Genomic DNA, 23,101 nt, shown 5'->3' with positions numbered 1-23,101 from the left:
TTAAGCTTTTATTGTGCTGGGTCTAAAAGTTTGATTCACTCGCCTCTGCAGCAGCTGCTGCTCTCATTAGGATCGACTGATCAATTATCCAACCAGCCTTTCAAACTAACTATAGTGCTTTCAGCATTTACACCAAATAAGTAATTTTCTTTCAGCATGCTTCCCTCGCATTAACTGAATTAATAGTGTTTTTTTTTTAACTGTAATACTTTTTAAAAAGCTAATCTATAAAGGTGGCATACAGTTTATTTTAAATGATTCGCATAACACACCATTTGACTTGACTCAAGGCACAGCCGGGTGGAGGAAGGGCTCCGGTTTGGGGACCTCAGAATTGCATCCCTGCTTTTTGCAGATGATGTGGTTCTGTTGGCTCCATCACGCCATGACCTCCAGCATGCACTGGGGCGTTTTGCAGCCGAGTGTGAAGCAGTTGGGATGAGAGTCAGCACCTCCAAGTCTGAGGCCGTGGTTCTCTGTCGGAAACCACTGGATTGCCCTCTCCGGGTTGGGGGAGAGTTACTGCCTCAAGCGAGGGAGTTCAAGTATCTTGGGGTCTTGTTCATGAGTGAGGGTAGAATGGAGCGTGAGATGGATTGGCGGGTCGGTGCGGCTTCTGCAGTGATTCGGGCACCGCACCGGTCCGTCATGGGGAAGAGGGAGCTGAGCCGGAAGGCAAAGCTTTCAGTTTACTGGTCCATCTACGTCCCAACCCTCACCTATGCTCATGAACTCTGGGTAGTGACCGAAAGAATGAGATCGTAGATACAAGCAGCTGAAATGAGTTTCTTCCGTGGGGTGTCTGGGCTCAGCCTTAGAGATAGGGGGAGGAGCTCAGAGTAGAGCCGCTGCTTCTTGGAGTCGAAAGGGGTCAGTTGAGGTGGTTCGGGCATCTGATCAGGATCCTCCTGGGCGCCTCCCGCTGGAGGTGTATCGGGCACGTCCCACTGGTAGGAGGCCCCGGGGCAGACCCAGAACACACTGGAGGGATTACATATCTTGTCTGGCCTGGGAACGCCTTGGGGTCCTCCAGGAGGAGCTGGAAAGTGTTGCTGGGGAGAGGGACGTCTGGGGTGCTTTGCTCAGCCTGCTGCCCTCGCGACCCGGCCGGTGACTTGTTTTATGTGGACATGCGCAGAACCTGCCAAAGAAAGCCTGGCTTAACAGAGCAAGTTTATAACCACCTTTGTGTTACATGTTATCTCTGACTGAGGCTTTAGGGTTTGTTGGCCAAGCTCAGATAAAGAGAGCCTGGCTCCATTGAGCTGTCTTTGAGGTATAGCCCTCATATCCTTACATACCACTGACCTTTTCCTTTCTCTCTTCCTTTTTTGGTTTTATTCTTCACCTGGTGTAACACTTCACCCTCATATTATTGTGTTCTCACTCTGACATTGTATTATGTAAAGGAGAAGGAGGAGGGAGAGAGTCCCCATGAGCTACAGACAGCCACTTCACTGTGTTGTCTCAGAGTCGACTCTGCGGTCTTATAATGCCGTCAGCACATTCCTCTCTCAATCTCACACACACACGCGCGCACACACACACACACACACACACACACACACACACTGGCAATCGCCCTTGGCTGAAACTTCTGAAGATTTGCCTGCAGGAGCCTTACAGTGCTCACAGTCAAAACATGATGTAACTGTGACTGTGTGTGTGCGTGCGTGCGTGCGTGCGTGCGTGCGTGCGTGCATGCATGTGTGTGTGTTTGATGCCTCACAGCGACCTTAGCTGAACTCCTGAGGATGGTTCAGGCTCCTTGGGTGGTTACACATCCTCTCTGACTACCTCGGGTCTCCTGCCTATGATGTTGATGTGACTGAAAACTGTTTACATGTCAGTGACACCATATCAACTACTGCAGTCACACACAGCCGCTCTTCTTCCTTCAGGACGGAGGAGCTGCGGCGTCATCTATGTTGCTTCACATTCCAGCTTGTCCCTCTGTTGCCTTGTGGCTCATACACACATCATATAAACTGTATGCACTTTGTTGCATTCTCCTCCACATGAAGCATGAATCAGCCTTTTAATACTCTTATTTATGTCATATGTTTCAAATAGGATGATCTACTCTAAGACAGTCATGTTCTTAATTGTGCCTTTCCTTGATTTTTATTTCTGTTAAAAACATGAGTGACACAAAATGTTTCTGCTTAATAAGAGAGATTTGTTGTTGTTTTTCAGGTGTAACAATGAGAATGAATGGTACCAGATCCACGAGAACATCATCCGCAAGTCCAGCACTAAATACACAGCTCCTAGCACCAACTATGGTAAGACAGACACGGTGTGTGTGTGTGTGTGTGTGTGTGTGTGTGTGTGTGTGTGTGATTTTATCAGCCTCTCTTGTTGCCAAGTCTGTGCAGATCTGTAACTGTGTGTATTTTTTTCCTAGTAACAAATAAGTCACCTTGTTACCTCTGTTAGAGCACATGGCACAGAGGTTTGTTGATTTTAGGAACAAGAAGTGCAACAGTATTTGTGTTACTGCATTATTAAGTGAGAAGGCACTTAATCGACAGCTTTACAAACACTAATAAACGCAGTTAGACACATAAACACCGAAGTCATAAAGTCAGTCACAAAACAAACACACATGCCTCCCAGCAGCAGTTTGGAGAGCAGCACACACTCTGACTGACACATGCATGTCAGCACTTGACATCAGCTAGAAAATTGTCTTAATTGGTGTCACTGCAGGGAACTGTCAGCCTCCTCTGCCCTGTGTGTTTTCCTGCACTTTGTAAATGTGGTTATTCTCACCTGCGGCTGTGAGCTTATTTCAGAATGGAAATGTATTAACACGTATTGTTCAGGTTATCGAATAATAAAGATGTGCTGTGCTTTGTAGCTCAGGTACTCACTGTTAGAGCTGTGATCAGGCCCTAAACATCAGGCCCAATCTTATTCTGCATAATGAATGAATATTACATACTTTGAAAAGCATTGTGTTTAATATCACAATGAGAGTTTGCATGCATAATATGATATTAATTCCACTACAGAAGAGACTTGATGATCAGTAAAATAAGGTGCGGATATGGATATGGATATATCGGTATCAGGTTATTGGCCAGATGAGTTGTTATATATTGGATATCAGCAAAAACTCTCATTTATTACAAGCTAAGGTCAACTTCAGTTTTTTCAGTGTGGTAACAGATATTCATGATACGATCTCCGACATGCACCTTCTCCTACTGAATGTTCAGCACAGCCCAAAAACTGCCATATGCCATATATATTAAATAGAGATTGTATGACGTTGCTTCTCATTGAGTGGCCAGGGTTGTGATCAGTTGATGGCAACACAGCCCATAACATTCCTCATGACATTACGCATACTACAAGGTCTACATAAAGAAAATTAGAATAAACAGGAAACTTTCGCAAACCTGACCTGATTCAAGCCGAGGAGAATTTTAAAAAAAAAAATTACAGCCCAGCTTGGCCTGAACCCAGCAGGTCAGGTCAGGCCCAGTCGGGTTCAGGTAGAGAATCAAAGGCCGACTCATTGTGCCTTCAGTTTGAGAAAGAGCTCAGGTCAAAGTTTCAAAACATCAAAGCTATCATCACTTTAAAGCTTCCCGATGCAAAAGATAAACCTAAACACACTCAAAGAAAAGCCGGTCTCTGTAGTCATGACAGTAATCACACATGTGTTCAGTGATACAGGAGAAATGTCCTGACTAACTAAGCTGCGAGTGAACTTCTCCGTCCATCCCTGCAGGTCTGATCATCTCTCTGCAGCTGCTGAGGGGCGACATGGAGCAGGTCCGCAGGGAGAACCCACTTATCTTCAGCAGGGGGGTGGCCATGACACGCAAGCTGGGCTTCCCCGATGTCATCATGCCAGGTGAGACAGCCACGTGTACTGAAGAGGGGTCCGCCTCAGTTCATTTGTTTGTGGAATGAGAGTCAAGAGGAGGAATTTGCAAAATGATTCCAGATGTTTCAGTTCAGGAGTAAAGATTTTTTTTTGGCTGAGTGGTGAAACATGTTTCAAGTCTACAGTTTCAGTCCACTGAATTATTCATTTAGTCTTTATGTACTATCTTGGTTTATGAAATTAACCTTGACAGACACAACGCTATCAGCTGTTCACAGCCACTAAACAAATAAGAGATAATGAAAAGAGACGCGCTTCAGTAAATGTTTCCTCCCTCATAATTGAAATATTACAAACAACCTTTAAACTTCCTCAGGTTTGTCTGTGTCACGAGAAACTGTTGTGTGTCACTGTGAAAATATTATATGTGAAAATGTTGTTATTATTATATTGTTTCGAACCAGAATCACTCACTCTGTAAGAGAAGATTTGTAGTTTTTTGATTGTAACAAAACAGAACAGACATGTGCAATAAGGACAAGACCATGGAGTTCCAGCAAATTCACAAACAAGCAATATTATTGTAAAGCTGATAGGCTACATGGGTTTTTAAGAAGGCATAAATTTAAATTAAAAAAGAAATAGATGTAGAGGTTAGATTGTTTTTTTGTTTTGTCTGAAAATGAAAACATGTTTTTCCTGTTTTGGAACTGTGGTTTAGTTTCCTGGTTAGGTTAACGTCCACGTTTCTATTTGGCTGTAACCTAATGAAGACACTCTGAAACATGTCAGCCACCAATAAGGCGGACACGTCTGTGTTTGTGTGTGGATGCTGTGCTGTCTGTGGAATAAGATCACACATTTGGGATGGGCAAGTAATTTTTATATTTCAGTACTCAAATTAAATACTGAAGAGTACACTCACAAAAGATACATATATGAAATAAGAATAGGAATCAAACTTGGAACACAGCATAAAACAAGTGCAATCTATAATTAATTTACTGAACTGCCAGGCTTCAATCAGCCTATTAAAGCATGAATTCAAAGTTAACATAGGAAACTTTCTGTTGCTGCCATTACAAAGGTTAGACACAGCGCTGAAGGACCGCTCTCTTCCTGGTCAGCTCAACATCTGCCCAGTAACAAACTAACATCGACATCAACGGCTCGACCCTGTTGTTAGACCCGTTCATAATTGTTAGGTAATGTTAGCCATGTGATGCTAACAGTTTGGCCCATCACTGTGTCACTCCCACCAACTGCACAGAGCTCACACTCCCTCAGCAGTAGTGTCATGATAATCAGAGAGAGTGACAGCAGGGCAACGGGGTGCTGAGCAAAGGGATACACACTGCACACAGGTCTTCAAGGAAATATGATTTTACCCAGTTTGAATGGTAAACAAAAAAGCACAGGTTGGGCTGCGATTACTCTGTACGTTCGGCAAATACTGACATACAAATTAAGTGTACAAGTAATCGAATAACCACATCAATAGCAATCTAATCTCAGCAATCTCAAACGAACACCCTCTCCTTTTAAAAAAATATTATTGAATAATAAATTAACACTGCATGCAGCCTCCACCCCTACACCACCTCACCACAAGCATGTCAAATATATTTACTCCTCTAGCATGAAAGGATAATGTGACAGCAGCATGAAGCTGACAGATCAGACGGTTTCTTAAAGATACATTACTTTATTTTCTGTGTAAGTGCTTATGGTGAATACTCTAAATCATAGAGAGAGAAATCCTCCTCAGAACCAAAGAGATTTACATTTACCCTCAAACTGCCCTCCAAAACAGACATTATGAAACAGTCAGGCTGCATTGTTATCTACACCTCTCTCACATACATTAACAATGCATGTCACACACACACACACACACACACACACACATACACACGTATAGCGTCCCCTCAGGCAGTGATGGAGTGAGCATTTAACTCCCATCTTTAAACATTAATGGTGACATCTCCTCTATAAGGACAAGCTGAGATGATAAATGAATCCACACACGTTAACACAGGTCATTAGTCTTGTGTATGTCAGAGGTATTCAGCTTTAATGTGTGTGTGAGTCGAGATGCTGTGTGTGCCTCCATCTGTGTTTGTGGACACTACATACCCAGAATATCCAGCTCTGCGTTGGGTATAAGGTCATATGTTTCACTTTTTACAGTCCAACATCACAGTTTAACACAGTTTACAGTGTTTGTCAGACTTATTATGATTTGGATTAAAAATGAATACTTATTTGTTTGTTAATTATTTTGCAATGTCTCCATCCCGCTCCTCAGGTGACATCCGTAACGACCTGTACCTGACCCTGGAGCGAGGGGACTTTGAAAGAGGAGGGAAGAGCGTTCAGAAGAACATTGAAGTCACTGTTTATGTGCTGTACGCTGATGGAGAGATCCTAAAGGTTGGGAAGCTTTGCTGCTACACACCCCCACTACATGTACAGTATATATGAAGCAGTATAATGTAATGTGTATGTTTAATAATAATTACAAGTGAAGGCAATTTCTGAAGAAATTCTGGTGGGAATGCTGAATGTTGAAAAGCCGATGCTGCACTGAATGTCTGGTTTAAATGTGTCAGAAGGTGAAGAAGTAAGAATATTTGGAAAAGATTTAATTAGTATGAATGTCACTGAAAAGTTGAATGATACCAGTAATGTAAAAAGATGTCAAATATTTTATTCATTTGATTTAAGCTAACACATGTGCTACCATGATCCAAGAAACCTCTCCTATATTTTCCAAAAACATTCCCAACTGTTCTCTCTTTGTGGCAATGATAACATTTCCTCCCACTAAACAGTACAAGATGTTACACTGGGAAAGATAAGGTGAACAAGTGCACCCGCCAGAGACAGTTTATGTGTGTTGGCAGGCAGGGCCAGAGTGGGACTCATTTTCAGCCCTGGAGTTTCATGCCTCAGATCGACCCACTTTAGATTACGACCTATTATAACCTTACAGGTTAAGTCTACAATAGCGCACTGTTCTCTAAAGCCTTGTAATTCAGTGTGTTTTTCTAAAATATTTTCAATTCAGTGCAAGTAAGGGTTGCTTCACAATGTAGATTTATTTCAACATGAGTGCACATCTCCAACATTATTCTTAACAACACAACATCCTTTTCAACAATATCAGAATCTACATTCTGTTCAAATAAGTGTTCACAGATACCCAAACCTTAAAAATTAAATAAAAGAATAAATAAAAATATTAAATAAAAAATTGAAAAAAAAAGATAAATAAAAAGTGTTGCACTCTCTAATAACACTATCTCTCAGGGTTTTTTCGAGACCAAGGTGGCAAAGGCCTGTGGCGAGGGTCATCTTGAAAGCTGTAGTTTTAGATACAGTCCCCCCTCTATTAAATATGAAAGGAGGCCCCCACATGCTTGAGCTTTACACTGCTGACTTGTATAATCAGAACAGACATGTCCTGTGATTTTCAGCCTTCTATGATTATATTTACCCTTTACAGCAGGCACATCCTGACAGCTGAGAATATTACTGTCAGGTATTATCCCCCTCTATTAAATATGAAAGGAGGCTGAAAATCACAGGACATGTCTGTTCTGATGATACAAGTCAGCGGTCCTTAAATGTGTGTTTTTCTTCTATAATACACATTCTACATCTCGGAGGAGATGAAAAAAAAAAAAAAAAAAAGAGCTGCCAGTGGAGGCGGCCCAGGTTCAGCGGTAGCAGCATACGTGATACCAAGTGCCATGACTGAACACTGGCCCATAGAAAAGAAATAACTGAACACCGGCCCAATAAAAAAATAACTGAACACCGGCCCAATAAAAAAAAATAACTGAGCACCAGCCCAATAAAAAAAATAACTGAACACCGGCCCAATAAAAAAAATAACTGAGCACCGGCCCAATAAAAAAAATAACTGAGCACCGGCCCTCGCGGCCCAAACGTCAGACCGGCCCACTGGGTATTGTCCCAGTCCTCCCGATTAGCCACTCCGGGCCTGTTGGCATGTCTGGTGCAGTTCGGTTTACATGCAAAGTAATGTCTCTCTCTGCCTCCGCCTGCAGGACTGCATCAGCCTGGGTTCAGGTGAGCCCAACATGCCGGAGCACCGCTCCTTCGTGCTCTACCACAACAACAGCCCTCGATGGAGTGAGGTGATTAAACTGCCAATTCCCATTGACCGCTTCAGAGGGTCCCACCTGCGCTTTGAGTTCAGACACTGCTCCAGTGAGTAACTACTGCTACTGTAGTACTAACAGTGATGGTAGAGTTTAATGATAACTTTTTATACATAGACTTAATGCAAAGACGTGGCCCATGGCCCAATTATGTCAGTGAAAAGAAGATTAACAGTGTGAGATGGATGCAACTCTGCTCGTCTTTTCACGACTTAATTAAGAAATAAATTGGTTCTTTCCATATGATTGTGAAGTTTCTCATAAAGTGAAGTTTCATCTTCACTGGAATAGAACTTACTGACCAAAGACATCCGTGCAAAGACTCAAGCAATTAAAGCAAATCCAGTAGAAACTTTGCCTCACTCTGAAGTCCCTGTATCTTTCAGTCTCTAACTGTATGTCTTTGTCTCCTGTCACATTTCCACTCACTCTGCAGCAAAAGACAAAGGAGAGAAGAAGCTGTTTGGTTTTTCCTTCACTCCTCTGATGAGGGAGGATGGAACCACTCTTTCAGACGAGAGCCATGAACTCTACGTTTACAAGGTGTGACACAGTTGCAGAGTCAGTGCTGCACTGACTGCCTCCCCGTTTGCCCCCGTAATGCTTTCTTGTTACTAATCACAGAGCTTTACCACAAAGTGACCTACCACCCTTTTGTCCTTGCAGAGTGTCATGGAGAAGTGGGTGAAGGTTTTCAGCAATGTTTGAAAGGATGCTTCTTCTGGATATTTATTCTGTGGTGTTAGTGTTATCAAACCAAATGACCATACAATTTTCTTGAACAGCTATGAAGTTTACACAAAGTAACATCTGCCCATATCCTTTAAGGGAACACTGGCCTTCTCTTTGACCAGCAAAGTCAGCGACATTTCACTTCCACCAGTTAAACCACCATAATAAGACCATGACAACTGTGTCCAACACACAGCCTTCGGATGTTTGTCTTCTGTTTGTATTTGGTGCAGTTTTTACTAAAGAACTTATTTTGGAGTGTAAGGGCCCTGACAAACCAAGCTGACAGTCAACAGTTGGTCAATGTCAAGCCGTCGGTGAGCATCCGTAGCCCTAGTTTTAGCGCTGTGTTCTGTGCCGTTGGCCCTCGACAGCCCTTATGAGTTGGCATCAGAGACAGTGGAGCCCGTTGGTGAATAAAATCACTGTGATTTGAAGTTTAGCTATGTTGAAAGAACAAAGGATATTTACCTTGTCCAAGCAAATAATGACACAAACAGTTATTTGCTGTTTCTGCTGAAAAGCTCAATGGCTAAAAAAAAAATTAGAAAACTTATTTTTAACTGACTCTCTCTTGACTTAAGCTGTTTGTTTACTTTCTCTACTTCCATTTCTCTTCTTGTGGTGTTGTTAATGAGCTAGCTGGCTAACTAGCGCCTTGAATCCTTCAAGCTACTAAACTACCGCTGCCTGCTAGTATGGAGAGTTATTTCCTCTCACACAGGCACAGATTGTTGTAGTGTTTGTGATGTGTTCAGATGCAACTTTTTGGCCAAGACACAGGCAACGTGAGGTGATGCAACAATCAGCCTCTGTTGCCGCTAGTTTTTTAACGTCAGTTTGGTGTGTCTGGGCGTTAACAATGACACTGCAGATAGATGACCGTGAAGTTTAATGAAATCTCATCTAGTTCTTTCGGCATGCTGTTAAATAGTCAAAATTCAGTATTATTTAAAATGGATATCCTGCAACTACGGCATTAAATGTGGCTTGGGGTAGAGGTTGACTCAATCGTCGGTTTAGCCAATATTGGCCGCTGGGCTAGCTATCAGCTTTACCCTGTTCCAAACTATAAAAATTATACTGACCTTTAAAAATCCACTGACAAATATGTGCAGCTGTACCAAATGTACCAGTTGTGTTTTAGTTTTTGAGATTTGCGAGGTTGCAGGTGTTTCCTGTTGGTACAGAGTGAGAGAGAAATTGTTTTTAAGTCTTTGATGGTAAAATGTTCGTCTCTGTCCTCCTCTTCCTTTTGGCTTCTCTTGGCTTCAGTGTGATGAGAACACCACCTTCAGTAACCACGCCCTGTACCTGGGCCTGCCCTGCTGTAAAGAAGACTTCAACAGCTGCCCCAGCATCCCCTCCAGCCTCATCTTCCAGCGCAGTGCCAAGGAGACGTTCTGGATCTCCACACAGCTCTCCTCCACAAAGCTCACTCAGAATGGTACGCAGCTGGTCCAACATTTTTATAGGTCTACTTCCCAGGGACAGCCAGAGTTTGAGTGTGTGTTGTCTGTGTGATTATGTAAACATATGCGTAAAGGTATACTATGCAGGGTTGTCAGTTACTGTTAGAAACATACTTGCTAGCAAAAATGAAAGTAAAAGTCAACGCCTTTTGTTTGGCATTTCGCCTCACTATCTTTTCAGCACTGTGTCTCTTGGATGCCTGCTGCTTACTCCTTGGCACCTGGTCACTAACTTGTATAAAGCCCTGACCTCATGTGAGTGATGTGGGGATACAGGCCCATAAACATCCCAAACACCAAAAAGAAAAAGAAAATAAGAAAAAAAGCAGACAGAGGGCAGAGTCTCTGCAGAAAAGTACAACGCCACACACTGAGAGTGGCTCATACGAGATGGCTGACAAAGATTTAGAAAAACACTGCACGGTGTATATTTAAACGTGCAGCTTAGGGACACAGTGGTATCCTAGTCTTTATCATTCAGGGGAATTGTGGTGAGGCTGCAACAAGGAAACCCCACACATTTTATGATTCTATATTTAAGAAGCAAATAAAGCTTTCCTATTCACCCTACTAGTGTCAGAACCATTTACACACATATGTATTTGATTCAAATGTTTAAATGTTGGCATGACATGTTATACAAGTGCCGATATAATTTTAGTTTATACTGCAGTTTAGCATGGTTTAAACAGCATCTTTGGTGTGTGGAAGATGCTGTGAACTCTGCGTAGGTTTAGCTTGTGTTACAACGTATGTGATGAGAACAGACAACAGTGAAGTGGAACATCATGTTGGTAATGGACCAGGCGAGATGTAAATTGGATAATGGACATGTAAATTTTTACTCAGATAAACTCATTCAGATTTTTTCCTGCCTCCTATGAGCACGCTGAGTCTTCACACAAGTGTTGAACTTAACAGTAGCATGAGTCAAAACTGAGATACCTTGCAGACTAGGTGGCCGAGGAACTTGGAGCACAGTAAAACTGCAACCACAATTAGTGTGCGTCTTTCTGGTAGTTGACATTCTTGTTGTCTTCCAGTGGATCTCCTGGCCCTGCTGAAGTGGAAGGCCCACCCAGACCGGGTCATGGACATTCTTGGCCGGCTACGACATGTCAGTGGAGAAGAGATAGTCAAGGTGAGATTTAGCCTGACAAAAATCTGTATCAAAGTCTGTAACAAAAATAGCCACATGTTGGAGTAATGGATTCATACTGAGGAAGTTTTCTTAACCTGAATACTTTAATGGCTCATTTCTATGGGTAGAAAATATTAACATGATAGACACAGTGAATAAACAGTCTGGAGCTGAAACTGAGTAACTGCAGTGTAAGCACATCTCACACACTGAAAACATTTTCCCAGACAGACTCAAGGCCTTTGCACACCAAGTCTGTTTTTCCTGTGTGTTTTTCCAATCCATCATCCGATCAAAGACTTTACACAGAAGCCTTGCACAATATTGTTCTATTCATTAGAAAAATTCCCAATGTGAGACATGTTTAGTCCCTTGTTTCTCTCCACTAGAGCTACCTCCTTGTGCAGGATGTTCAAAATTATTGAATTATGAAGACAAAGTCAGTAAAACTAAATAGTCAGCGTGTCTAAGATCAACATGTCTACAGCCAACAGGTCTCAGGTTAAATCCCTCATATCTGCTTTTATATGAATTGACCTTTATCAGTCAAACCTGATCACAGCAAAAGTACCTAATGTTTCCAGAGCAAATGCAACTCTATCTGTCTGTATGTGTGACAGTTTCTCCAAGACATTCTGGACACATTGTTCTCCATCTTGGACGACAACACCGACAAATATGGACCACTGGTGTTCCAATCATTGGTAAGTTTGTATGTGCACAAAACATGCATCAAGACATAAAGTTGAGATCTCGCAGTTCTGTAGTTTGTGAGTGAGCCTGAGTTAAACAAGTCTCCCAAGAGCCAACTAGAAGCGGAGATCCTCTTAAAGTCAGTCCAATAACAGACACTGTCAGCTTCAGTCCATTTTCATGTCTGTTATCTGTAAAGCACACTACGCATAGAGTCTGACTGACTGATTGGTTATTTACAACATATTGGAACACGGCCTCTAATTGGACAATTTACCTGCAAACAAGTGTCACTCTGAACAATATTAGGTTCAAGTTTGTTGTTACCTCATTTATTGCAGCATCATAATGGAAGTTACAAACTGAATCTCATACTCGCACGGTGACCATGAAGATATGCTATTATATTAGAAATATAACATTATTTTAAGTTTCTCTCCAGACACATACATATAAGGCTTCATGTTTCCCATTTGTTTATCATTATTTTAACATCTCCCTCTCTGTGTGCCAGGTGTTCATTATAAACCTCCTCAGGGACAGTAAATATTACCACTTCAGGCCGGTGATGGACACGTATATCCAGAAGCACTTTGCTGGCGCACTGGCTTACAAGTAAGTGTTGTACTATCTATTGTACGATCCAGTGGTCAATGCACTGACAAACTAACCTCTAATACACTCTCTTTAAAGATATGCAGGTATGTGTGTGTCTGAATGTCTGTTTGTGTTTTTGTCGAATACACTGCAGGATACCATTCCTCTGAAATGGCATGCGCTCTCCTTAAATTTAATTTTCTAAATCTGCCAACAGCCCTGATGTTGAAGTTCTTTATCATTCTCTCAAGTAAACTTGTGTTAATGTGGTTTGCATTTTACCAACTATCTCCATCTATAATAGAGAAATGGAGGGCTTTTGTTGTTATTTCTGGTTTGTAGTATTTGTGAATTAATGACCACTTCAGTGTGAGTCCAAGAAAAGCCACACTAGTGAGTGTCCATTGCTTAAGTTATGCTCTTGTCAGTGCAGTCAGAACAGAGCTGGTCACAATATTACAGGTCTTAGCTGTGTTATTTAAGCTTTCGCTCACTTTGTTTTTAGGTCTTGGCCATGGAACATAATGCTCAAGTGTCTCATGTCACAATTTTTTAACACAGTTAAATGTTCGTTGTGTTTCAGGGAGCTGATCCGCTGTCTGAAGTGGTACATGGACCGCTCTGCTGAGGTGGTCAGACAGGACCACATACAGGAAGCAATGAGGGTAAGAGCCACTGACTGAAGCTGTTAGTTCTTTGATGTCTGTGTGGTGTGTCTGGGCCTTACGCCAGAATTCCACCGGATGTGAGTCCGGTGCGGAACAGCTGTGTCGGTCATTCGCTGCGTGCTCCGCCGTCCGTCAACACACACTGGCTGCGTTTGTGGTGCGGAGCGGTGCACCTCCGCCGAAAAGCGGGAGTCATGAGGACCCACAAGATCTCGCGAATTCATGCATAATCGCGCGATATAACAACACTATACACTATAATAACAAGATGTAGTTTCTATAAACAGAACCACAAAACCAGAGGAGTAGTAGGAAGACATCTGGGTGCACCTCCATGATTAACATCTCCTCGTCCATGGTGTCAACGGGGTGAAATGACGTCTGAAAACCTCTGACCTGTTGACTTCAGGCCTGCCTCCACCCATTATGACGTTTTCAAGGTGTAGTGCAGGGAAATATGATCCGCCGTGAACACTATGTATTTTATTTTGAAAATTAACCGGATGTTTTATTTTGTTTCTGTGCACAACTTCCTGCCCCGCACGATCTGCTCTGTGCTGAATCGCTGCGTTGTGCTCCAGCACCTGGCAAAAATAGAAGTCCTGCGTATCTGTTGCAGAGGGCTCCAGACCGCCGCAGCTGTGACAGAGCCGGAACACAGCACAGCCGCAGCCGGTGGAAGCACACACATTGACTAGAATTGAAATGTATCGGCTCCGCTGCTGTTCCGGAGCGCAGACGGTGGAATTTGGGCCTTACAGCCCCCTCTCGAAAATGTCCAGTTTGCTCTGATTGGTCAGCATTTCTGGGTCCTCCATATCTCGGCGTTTCTACACCATCATTGCAGCCGCGGACCGACTGTATCGAAGAATAGCAACACTTTTGCCATTAAAAATCACCATTAAAATCCCCCAAACACAACTGGAAATCTTATAGCAGGAATATGTTCTAAAACTAGGAGAAATTAACAACATCCGTGACCAGTATTACGTTTCCCTGGTGTTAGCATGTAGCTACATGTAGCAGTGTATGTAATATAAACACTTGATGACCTCCAGCTGATGACCATAAAAATAAATCAGTAATGAGCTGACGTCAACTTGTAGCCAAAGCAGAAAAAAAACATTGCAAACAGAGAATTCAGAACCAACTGAAGCCTGAAGTTTTTGCTCACAGGGATTAATTTCACTTACATTTACCTCATTATTTAAAACTTTGGCCACTTTTAATATGAATATCCAACATTGTAACATTATATATATATATATATATATATATATATATATATATATGAAAATTAGGAAGCGCGAAATGGTTCCACATTAAATCATAGTTTATACTGTGTCCATTAATTAGTGTCCCAATGTTTAATACCTTCCCCTGCATTGCACTTTACCTTATATATCCACAGACTGCAGGAAAACTACTTATGAACTCAGTATGAGGAGATGAATTACTCAAGTAAATGTCTGCACATTAAATTATAGTTATACTTTTAAAACTTTTAATGCGATTATGTTTTCCATATGTGTTCACTTTTTACAAATATGGTGTTTACATTCTTGCTTGGACTTTATGTTTCATTAAGTAGAGAACAAAGAGCTAGAGCTCCAGCTAAAGACATTTTATAATATTAAAACAGAAATGATCTAACTTGGGTAATGAATCACTGGTTTTCTCTCCTAGTGTGTTTCCTTTATTCCCTTTGGCTTTCACAAACAAGAAGTTGCAGATATTCTACCCTGCCTCAGTGATTTATCTTCACAGAGTTTTTAAGTGAAAACCAAAGGGCTTTATCAAAATCTTTACACCTTGGTAATTCTTCCCACTGAATGTCCTCACGCAGCCTGCAACAAAAGGCTGACTCCACCGTTTCCACCATTGCATCAGTATTATTGTAGGCAGAGCTCAGAATAGAAACTGATGTAGAGAATGTACCATTTAACAGCACCTTAAATTATTTATCAGACTCAAACACTCGTCTCAAATGGGTCACACTGTCATGTTAAAGTGGACGGTGTGAATTATTGAGGATAGTTTTGACACATGCTGCAGCTGTGGGCGCAGATCTGAGTTTTTATCCATATTTTAACAAGTTTGTCTGCGTCCATGTCCGCTGAGTTTTAACTTGTATCTGTCTCCGTCTTGTACAAACTGTGCTCTTGTTCACCCTTTGAGGAAATTAAAGACAGCTTTATTTAGCCTTAATCTGCTTCAACCAACATTTTCAAATGATCGTATGTCAAAGAAAAACAAATTAACAATTAGTTAAGTAATTCTACTCATGTTATACTGAGCTCATTAGAACAGAGTGATTATATTCAAATTAAATATTTATGCTTAAGAAAACAATCATATCTACTCTTAAAACATATTGATGAAGTGAAGTGAAAACGAATTGTTCATATTTATTTTGCCTTCACGCCGGCGACAATCATGACTGGAGGCATTATTGTTGGGTCGTCCATCTGTCTGTCTGTCCCACTCTTGTGAAAACAATATCTCAAGAACGCCTTGAGGGAATTTCTTTAGACTTGGCACAAACGGCCACTTGGGCTCAACTATGAGCTGCTTAGACCTTTATGGCGAAAGGTCAAAGGTCAAGATCACAGTGACCTCACAAAACATTTTTTTGGGCCATAACTCAAGAATTCACACGCTGATTATGACAACATTTCACACAAATGTCTAACAGGATAAATTGTGGATGTGATAATATTTTATATTAAAAAGGTCAAAGGTCAACTTCACTGTGACATCATAATATTCTGCAAAAAACACTTTTCTGGCCATTACTCAACACCATATCTCAGGAACAGAAGGGGAGACATTTGGTCAGATACTGAATTGGTGACTCTAATCTTGAAACTGTGCTGATTGTATCGATCTTCTGTGTGTGAAGCATCCATGTTTTCACTGACATGGATGGAAACTGTCAGAGAAACTTGCCTGCTGTGCGGAGGTCATACAACCATGAGTCAGCATTCCTAGTTAAACAAGACTTTTTGTTCACATTCAAGTTTGAACATTGCACACTTGAACCTCTGTCTCTTTTCTACAATGGGTGTATATTAAAATTTTCAGGTAAATGTTTAAAGGAATAACTCACGCTTCCAAATGATCATTTCCATGTTTCGTGAGGTGTTTTTCTTCCATAACTTTACGGTGAATGACGAATTTTCAAAAAAAGGAATATTCTTGATTAATTAAAATCAGTAGGGATCACATGTTAACAACTGCAAATCTATATCAAAACATCAGCTTACAAGCTGCTCTCTGCTCCAGCAGAAAATCAGAGCTCTACTTCGCAAACACATGCATTGTCATGAAAAATTACTCTTTAAAACACTTCTGTATGAACAGTGAAGGTGCGCTACTCGTCCACGCATGAGATTGTTTATGTGGTAAGGGTGTTAAATAGTAAGGTATTAGCAAAAATGCATGTGTTTTGGAAGTACTGAGAATATGACTGGATAAATGAGACTTGGATTATGAGTTGTGTGAGAGTTTGTAAAAGGATGTTTTGATATAGTTTTGCTGTTGTTAAATGTGGACCCCACTGACCTCAGTCCATCAAGAAGTTTCTAAGGTTTTTGATTCCTGAATTTACCAATTCAACGAAACACCAGATGAGTGACTGATATTAAAATGATAATTCAGCAGGTGAAATATTCCTTGAAAGTTTTTAAGTCTTTCTGGAATGAAATGATGACAATTTGAATAACACAAGTAAAAACGATAAGGAAAGCTCAACATAGAGATGCTTTTATGAAAATAAAATATTTATTTTGTGCTTCCTTGTTTCTGTCTATCAAAACACACACACACAAACAAACATCCTCAGGCTCTGGAGTATCTGTTTAAGTTCATCGTCCAGTCTCGCATCCTTTACTCTCGGGCCACTTGTCGTATGGAGGAGGAGCAGTTTCGCACCAGCATCCAGGAACTGTTTCAGTCGATCCGCTTCGTCCTCAGCCTAGACAGCCGCAACTCAGAGACCCTCATCTTCACACAGGTGAGAAAACACACACACACACACACACACACACACACACACACACACACACACACACAGACTCTACAGATCTCTACAAAATGCTTTGTTTTTAGGTTTTTGTTCTTAATTGTTTATTCATTTTCTTTAAAGAATGATCTCATGGTAAAGTTGATGTGCTTTCCTTGTTTAAGTAATTTCCTTTTTCACAGCTGAAACTGCCACATGTTGCGTCTCTGTAGTTTAGATGAGACTAATCCAGTGTTTTCTTGTAGTTTAGATGTTTCCATTTCTTCTTAGTTGCTTTAATCTGACTTTTATCTCCTTTATGTACCTTTTTGTACCTTGGACCTTTCCTGGCTGCCCTCCCTCACCTTCTCTTTCAATCTCCCACAATTCTTTGCTCCACCCTTTGGGTCCTTAATATGCCTCCTCCCTCCGCACCCACACACCACAGGGCTCCCAGCCTTGTCCAGCCCCAAATCAAGCCCCAGGCCCCGGCGTTGGGCCGGCCGCTCCTTTAGCACTAGCCCCTGCCCCAGGCCAAGCCCAGCCCCCTGCGCCAGGACAGGCTCCTGGCAGCGGGCAGGCCAACTGCACTCAGGCCTGGAGCGCCAACGCTCTGCGGCCGTCTCCACTGTCAGTAAGTAGACGGATGAAAACCAAAACACCCTGTTCCTTGTGTGAAGCACAGAGTCCTAATTCACCTGTTCAGCGTGTTGTGAGCCTAACGTCACACTGTGATCCTGCACAGCCACGACTGCTTTACACAAACACGTGTTCCTGACATGACCTGCACTGACTGCTCACTCACACTTACGATACACTGACTGAATGTAAAGATGGACGACGCATCCCCACTTGCTCCTACTGTACAAAAATGAAGCCAAAATATCCCGGATATGGCCGCTGACGTCTTTCGCTGGTGGTGTCATTTGGAGGCTGCGCAGTGGCGATCTCTGCAGCATAGTGTTCCCGCCCATTTACCTGTCCGACTACTCGTGAGCAGCACGTTTGATTGCGAGCACTCAGATTGGCTCACACAGTTGTTAATCATGACATCACACCTCCTTTTTATAGTTTCAGTATCTAATTAGTACCAAATGTATCAGAAAAAACTACCTGAAATGAAAATTTATCTGACATGTACTTTGACTTTTTAGTTGGCTCCTGTCCCATCTGCTAACATGAGGGGGCGGGGGTTTATGACCTATACTGCAGCCAGCCACCAGGGGGCGATCAAGGTGTTTTGGCTTCACTCTTGGGGAGCTGTCATGTCATCCATCTTTATAATACAGTCTCTGCTACAAACCAATATCACACATCTCTAACTGTAAGCACACATCTGATTCCTGTCATTTCCTCCACCCAAAAAAATGTTCTACCTTGTTCCATTACAGTAAAATTCAACACTCTCAGCTCCCAGACTCACATCACACCCTGAAGACTGGCTGCTCATTCACATGTGAAGAATAAATAACAGAAATGGCTTCCTCCTCTCTTCCTGTGAGGCAGTGAGCTGCACTAAAACATCAGAGAGACTAAATTTAAATGTGTACTGGTCACCAGTCCTGCACCAATGAAAAGCTGAAGCTCCCGTTAACCCGTCGTGGTCATGAAGATTTATGTTATTTTTATTTTTAGGTGAGGTCATTAAAAAAAAAAATCTCAACAATGAGTAATTGATAAGTTGATAAACAGAAATAAAGAGTCAGCAACTATCTTGATATTTCATTAATCATTAACAACAACAAAACAAATAATTTAATCACAAATCTGACTTCAAGCTAGTCTCCCTCAGCCAGACCTTTCTCAAGAAAAGAAAGGTCTGGCTGGGCCGACTCTCACTTTGAGATTGGAGAAAAAAACGCCCTGGCTGCTTGTATTTCTTTCAACCAATCACAGTCGTTCTGGGCGGTGCCACAGCAATGGTGCGCTTGCAAAAATATTGCCGGGGGGAAACAGGTTTTGGTGTAACACGCCCACAAAAATATCGCCTACAGGACGCGAACAATGGCAGAAAAATGGCTACATCCCCGCAAGATCAAACACCGCAAAAGTTAGTAAAGGACGTGTTGAAAACAGTTGAAAACTGCTACACAACCAGAGGTGGTAGGGCGGAACTTCAGCGGGTGGCTCGTTCCACCCAATGAGAGGCTGATCTATGCAGCGAGCTTCCGCCCACTCAGACTAACTTCAATGAGATTTTGTTTTTTCTGACATTTTATGGACAAAGTGATTAATCAGCTTATCAATAAAAAGTCAGAAGCCTATCTGATCATGAAAATAATGCCATAATCGAAGAAACAAGTATTGTCACCAGGAATTCATCCAAGAATCACATCAGACAGGTCTGACTGTTAAAGGTTGCAGAGGCCTCAGGTGCAACATTTGGAAATTATGAGGAAAAGGTGATATTTGTTTGTGGAGTTCACTTCATTATCAGCGTGTTTGTGCTGAAACTTGATCCGCATCACTTCCTTGGTGAAGATGAAAACTGCACTGTTAGCAAAACAAGCAAATGGCTGCTGGAAGTTTTCTCCTCCTCTTGTTTGGTTACAGATTAATATCTTGCCGATATTCAAACTTGTGCTTTTTTTCCTGAACCTTTTCCTCCTCTTTCTCAGATTTTGTCTTTTTTCTAATCCTTTTAATCTTGCTGTGATTTCTTATCTACTTACGAATGAACTCACTTCCATCTTCCTCGTCTGCTCTACCGTGTGTCTTTCAAATGTCTTAACTGGTGAAGAGCTGTATTGCAAAATGCAGTACTTGTGTTTGAGAATATTGAGACTGTATACTTGGTAGTGGGTGCTTGGCTCGAAGGCAGTGTGAAAAAATAGAGTCTGCAGAGTAAAAAGCTTAGAGAACCCACATAAAGTGCGCATGTATGTGAGATGAGAAGCTTTACTCGTCAGGCATTTTGGATTTCAGCTTTTCACTGTGTCCACTAAACTCACCTCTGCTCCTCTTTGTTGTTTTTCAGAATGAAGTCACGGTCACATTTCTCTACACTACAAACACAGAGGCTCACATTATTAACCTTTCTACCCACTGTCTCTTCCCTGCTCTTTGTTTTTCCAACTTCCACCTCACTCCTCCTCTATAAAAACTCCTCTCATCCTCTCCTCTTACTCGTCTTCCCCAGGCCGCTCTGTTGAACTCGTTCCCAGCCATCTTTGATGAGCTGCTGCAGATGTTCACAGTGCAGGAAGTGGCAGAGTTTGTGCGTGGCACTCTGGGCAGCATGCCATCCACGGTGCACATTGGACAGTCCATGGATGTGGTCAAACTGCAGTCTATAGCCCGGACAGTGGACAGCAGGCTCTTCTCTTTCCCAGGTAAAGGTTTTAGTTAGAACACACACACACATGTCATCATCTGTCCTTTGATTTATACTTCTGTACAGAAGACTAGTGCGTATGTTACGGAATAAAGTGCACTATACAGTTCTGCTGGTGTTAAACATTGTGAATGAAAATTTTATGATGGGCTGATGTGTGAGAACCCTGTACATATATATAAAGTCATTTTAAGGCCATGCTGATCATTCTAATGGCGCCACGGTTGTGCAGTGGTTAGCATTATCGCCTCACAGTAAGAGGGTCCCTGGTTTAAATCAGTGACTATCATCAGTGTTGTGAGCACTGATGATAGTCACTGATAGACTCAAACGGTTGCTGGTATCGCCTGTGCCGTCCTTTCTTGGTTGTCCGTTGTACTGACGCACCCAAGACAAACTTTTTGTTGCCATAAGTAGGCGCAGCTTCACAGCAGCCTGAAGACTTTCCATCCAAAACTCTGCCATGTCAACCAGCTGACAGGCTGTAACTGACTTGACCAGCTGACTTTGCTACAAGCTGAGTGGCTGCTGAGACAGGTGACATGCCTTATGTTCTAAAATCAGCCACTGGTGACTTGACGAGCTGAGTTACAGGCGGCACCATCAGCCTGAGTCGAGCTGAGATGGGACAGTTCACACCGCCAAAACTTTCCCTGCAGTGTTCTGTCTCGTCTTGAATCTTTGGTCTGACCGGGACTTTTCAAATACTAGATACTAATAAATGTCTTCGTGTGTGTGTGTGTGTGTGTGTGTGTGTGTGTGCGTGCGTGCCCTCAGAATCTCGAAGGATCCTTCTTCCTGTTGTCCTCCATCACATCCACCTCCATCTGCGGCAGCAGAAAGAGCTGCTCATCTGCTCTGGAATACTTAGCTCTATATTCTCTATCATCAAGAGCAGCTCACTGGTAACACACACACACACACACATATACATATACAGTATATACCAATAACACACTGTGCACAGTGTGGTCTAATGTGGGAGTTCTCAGTCAGCTGTCAACCTGCGATGAATTCATATTCATTATCAGTAAAGGAATCCCAGAAAAAAGGGACCCATGTTTATCAATTTAAAGTAAGTGTGATGTGACGTTTGATGTTCATCCTGATCTTGGCATTCGTACAATACTTTGTCAGATGGGTTCTTCCTCTACAGAGCATGAATGTCGCAGCAATAATCCTGTTTTATACGAGTGGAAAACTTATTGTTTACATCAGTTCAGTTGTTGCAGAGACATCAGGCTCTCTTTGTTCTTCTCTGGTTCCGTTGCTTTGGTCTGAATTTAAAATAACCATGTTCATTTGAATTTAACAGATGGAAAATAAAAAAGAGCAGAGAAATAAATGTGGCATCAGGGGGAAAAAAGTCCCTTGAAACACTTCCTCTTTTTTTTTTAATACAAACCTATTTATTTTTTGAACTATGTTGACTCATTAGTACATATGCATGTATTTTTATAATTATATATTTATTGCCTCATTCATTTATTTCAGGATTTATTTCATAGTCGTATTTGTTTATTTATTTATTTATTTAAAATGAACTTAAATGGCACCCCATAGTCTTTTTTTTTCTCCTATGATTTTGAGAAGTTTGAACGTTGTCATTGTGTCATATTCTCACATCTTGGTGGCATCCAAAGGCATTAGTGGGACATTTGTAAGAAGTAAATTAGGTTCTCCCCAGTGTATCAGCAGACATGCATCGTCAGGAGAGGCAAAAAGGCAAATGTTTGGGGCCCCCCAAAAATAACTGGTGAAAGGGCCCCTGGTGGCCCCACATATTAGCATTTGACATTTTCACTCCAGCAACCATAGCACAGAGTATCAAGTCAAAGAAATTGTGTATACTGTAGTTTAGGCTATTTGTCCCTGAATAAATGCTACAGCTCATAAAGACTCAAGCCAGGTTCTTGTGTCTTGCTTGTCACTGAGTGTTGGCACTGAGGTTAGTTGGTGTTTGCCTGATCCACACAGAGTCTGGGATCATCACTGTATATCTGAGATCTGTGAATACCAACATTGTGACACACCATGAAAAATAAAGAAGTTTCACTGAAGCCCTCTGTTCACTTCTGCTTTTCTTCCCACTCTCCTTTTTTTCTCTCTGCTTTCCATCGCCTCATGGTTCCTCTCTCTATCCTTCCCCCACTCCCCTTTTCCTCTCGACTCTTCCTCCAGGACACGTCAGTGCAGGAGGAGGTGGAGATGATGGTAGAGTCCCTGTTGGACGTCCTCCTGCAGACCCTGCTGTCAATCATGAGCAAGAGCCAATCGCAGGAGGCGGTAAGGGGTCAACGCTGTCCGCAGTGCACCGCGGAGATCACTGTTAGTAACTAACAATACGACTACTACGACTTCACCTCCCACTGCGCTCCTCCATCCACGTCTCTGTCCTTCGTAGGGCTGGGCAGTAATTTAATATTAGTG

General features: G+C 42.1%; 1 protein-coding gene across 9 annotated transcripts in view; it reads left to right on the top strand.

Moving 5' to 3' along the window:
* dock3 (dedicator of cytokinesis 3) overlaps positions 1–23,101 on the top strand; it is a 308,157-nt gene that overhangs the window by 253,179 nt on the left and 31,877 nt on the right. For 8 of the 9 annotated variants that reach the window (XM_078171839.1, XM_078171833.1, XM_078171825.1 and 5 more), the window contains exons 13-26: positions 2,197–2,285; positions 3,743–3,868; positions 6,150–6,274; positions 7,918–8,080; positions 8,468–8,574; positions 10,039–10,210; positions 11,279–11,376; positions 11,997–12,080; positions 12,584–12,684; positions 13,250–13,331; positions 17,179–17,349; positions 20,477–20,669; positions 21,449–21,576; positions 22,853–22,999. In XM_078171839.1, coding sequence (XP_078027965.1) covers positions 2,197–2,285; positions 3,743–3,868; positions 6,150–6,274; positions 7,918–8,080; positions 8,468–8,574; positions 10,039–10,210; positions 11,279–11,376; positions 11,997–12,080; positions 12,584–12,684; positions 13,250–13,331; positions 17,179–17,349; positions 20,477–20,669; positions 21,449–21,576; positions 22,853–22,999 — 1,786 coding nt within the window. The remainder of the gene's footprint in view (positions 1–2,196; positions 2,286–3,742; positions 3,869–6,149; positions 6,275–7,917; positions 8,081–8,467; positions 8,575–10,038; positions 10,211–11,278; positions 11,377–11,996; positions 12,081–12,583; positions 12,685–13,249; positions 13,332–17,178; positions 17,350–20,476; positions 20,670–21,448; positions 21,577–22,852; positions 23,000–23,101) is intronic. The other variant, XM_078171836.1, reaches the window with a different exon arrangement.

This window comes from Epinephelus lanceolatus, chromosome 1 (genome assembly GCF_041903045.1).
Source record: "Epinephelus lanceolatus isolate andai-2023 chromosome 1, ASM4190304v1, whole genome shotgun sequence".
Taxonomy (NCBI): Eukaryota; Metazoa; Chordata; class Actinopteri; order Perciformes; family Serranidae; genus Epinephelus; species Epinephelus lanceolatus.
Note: the sequence above shows the minus strand (reverse complement) of the source record. Positions and strands in the feature narration are given on the sequence as shown.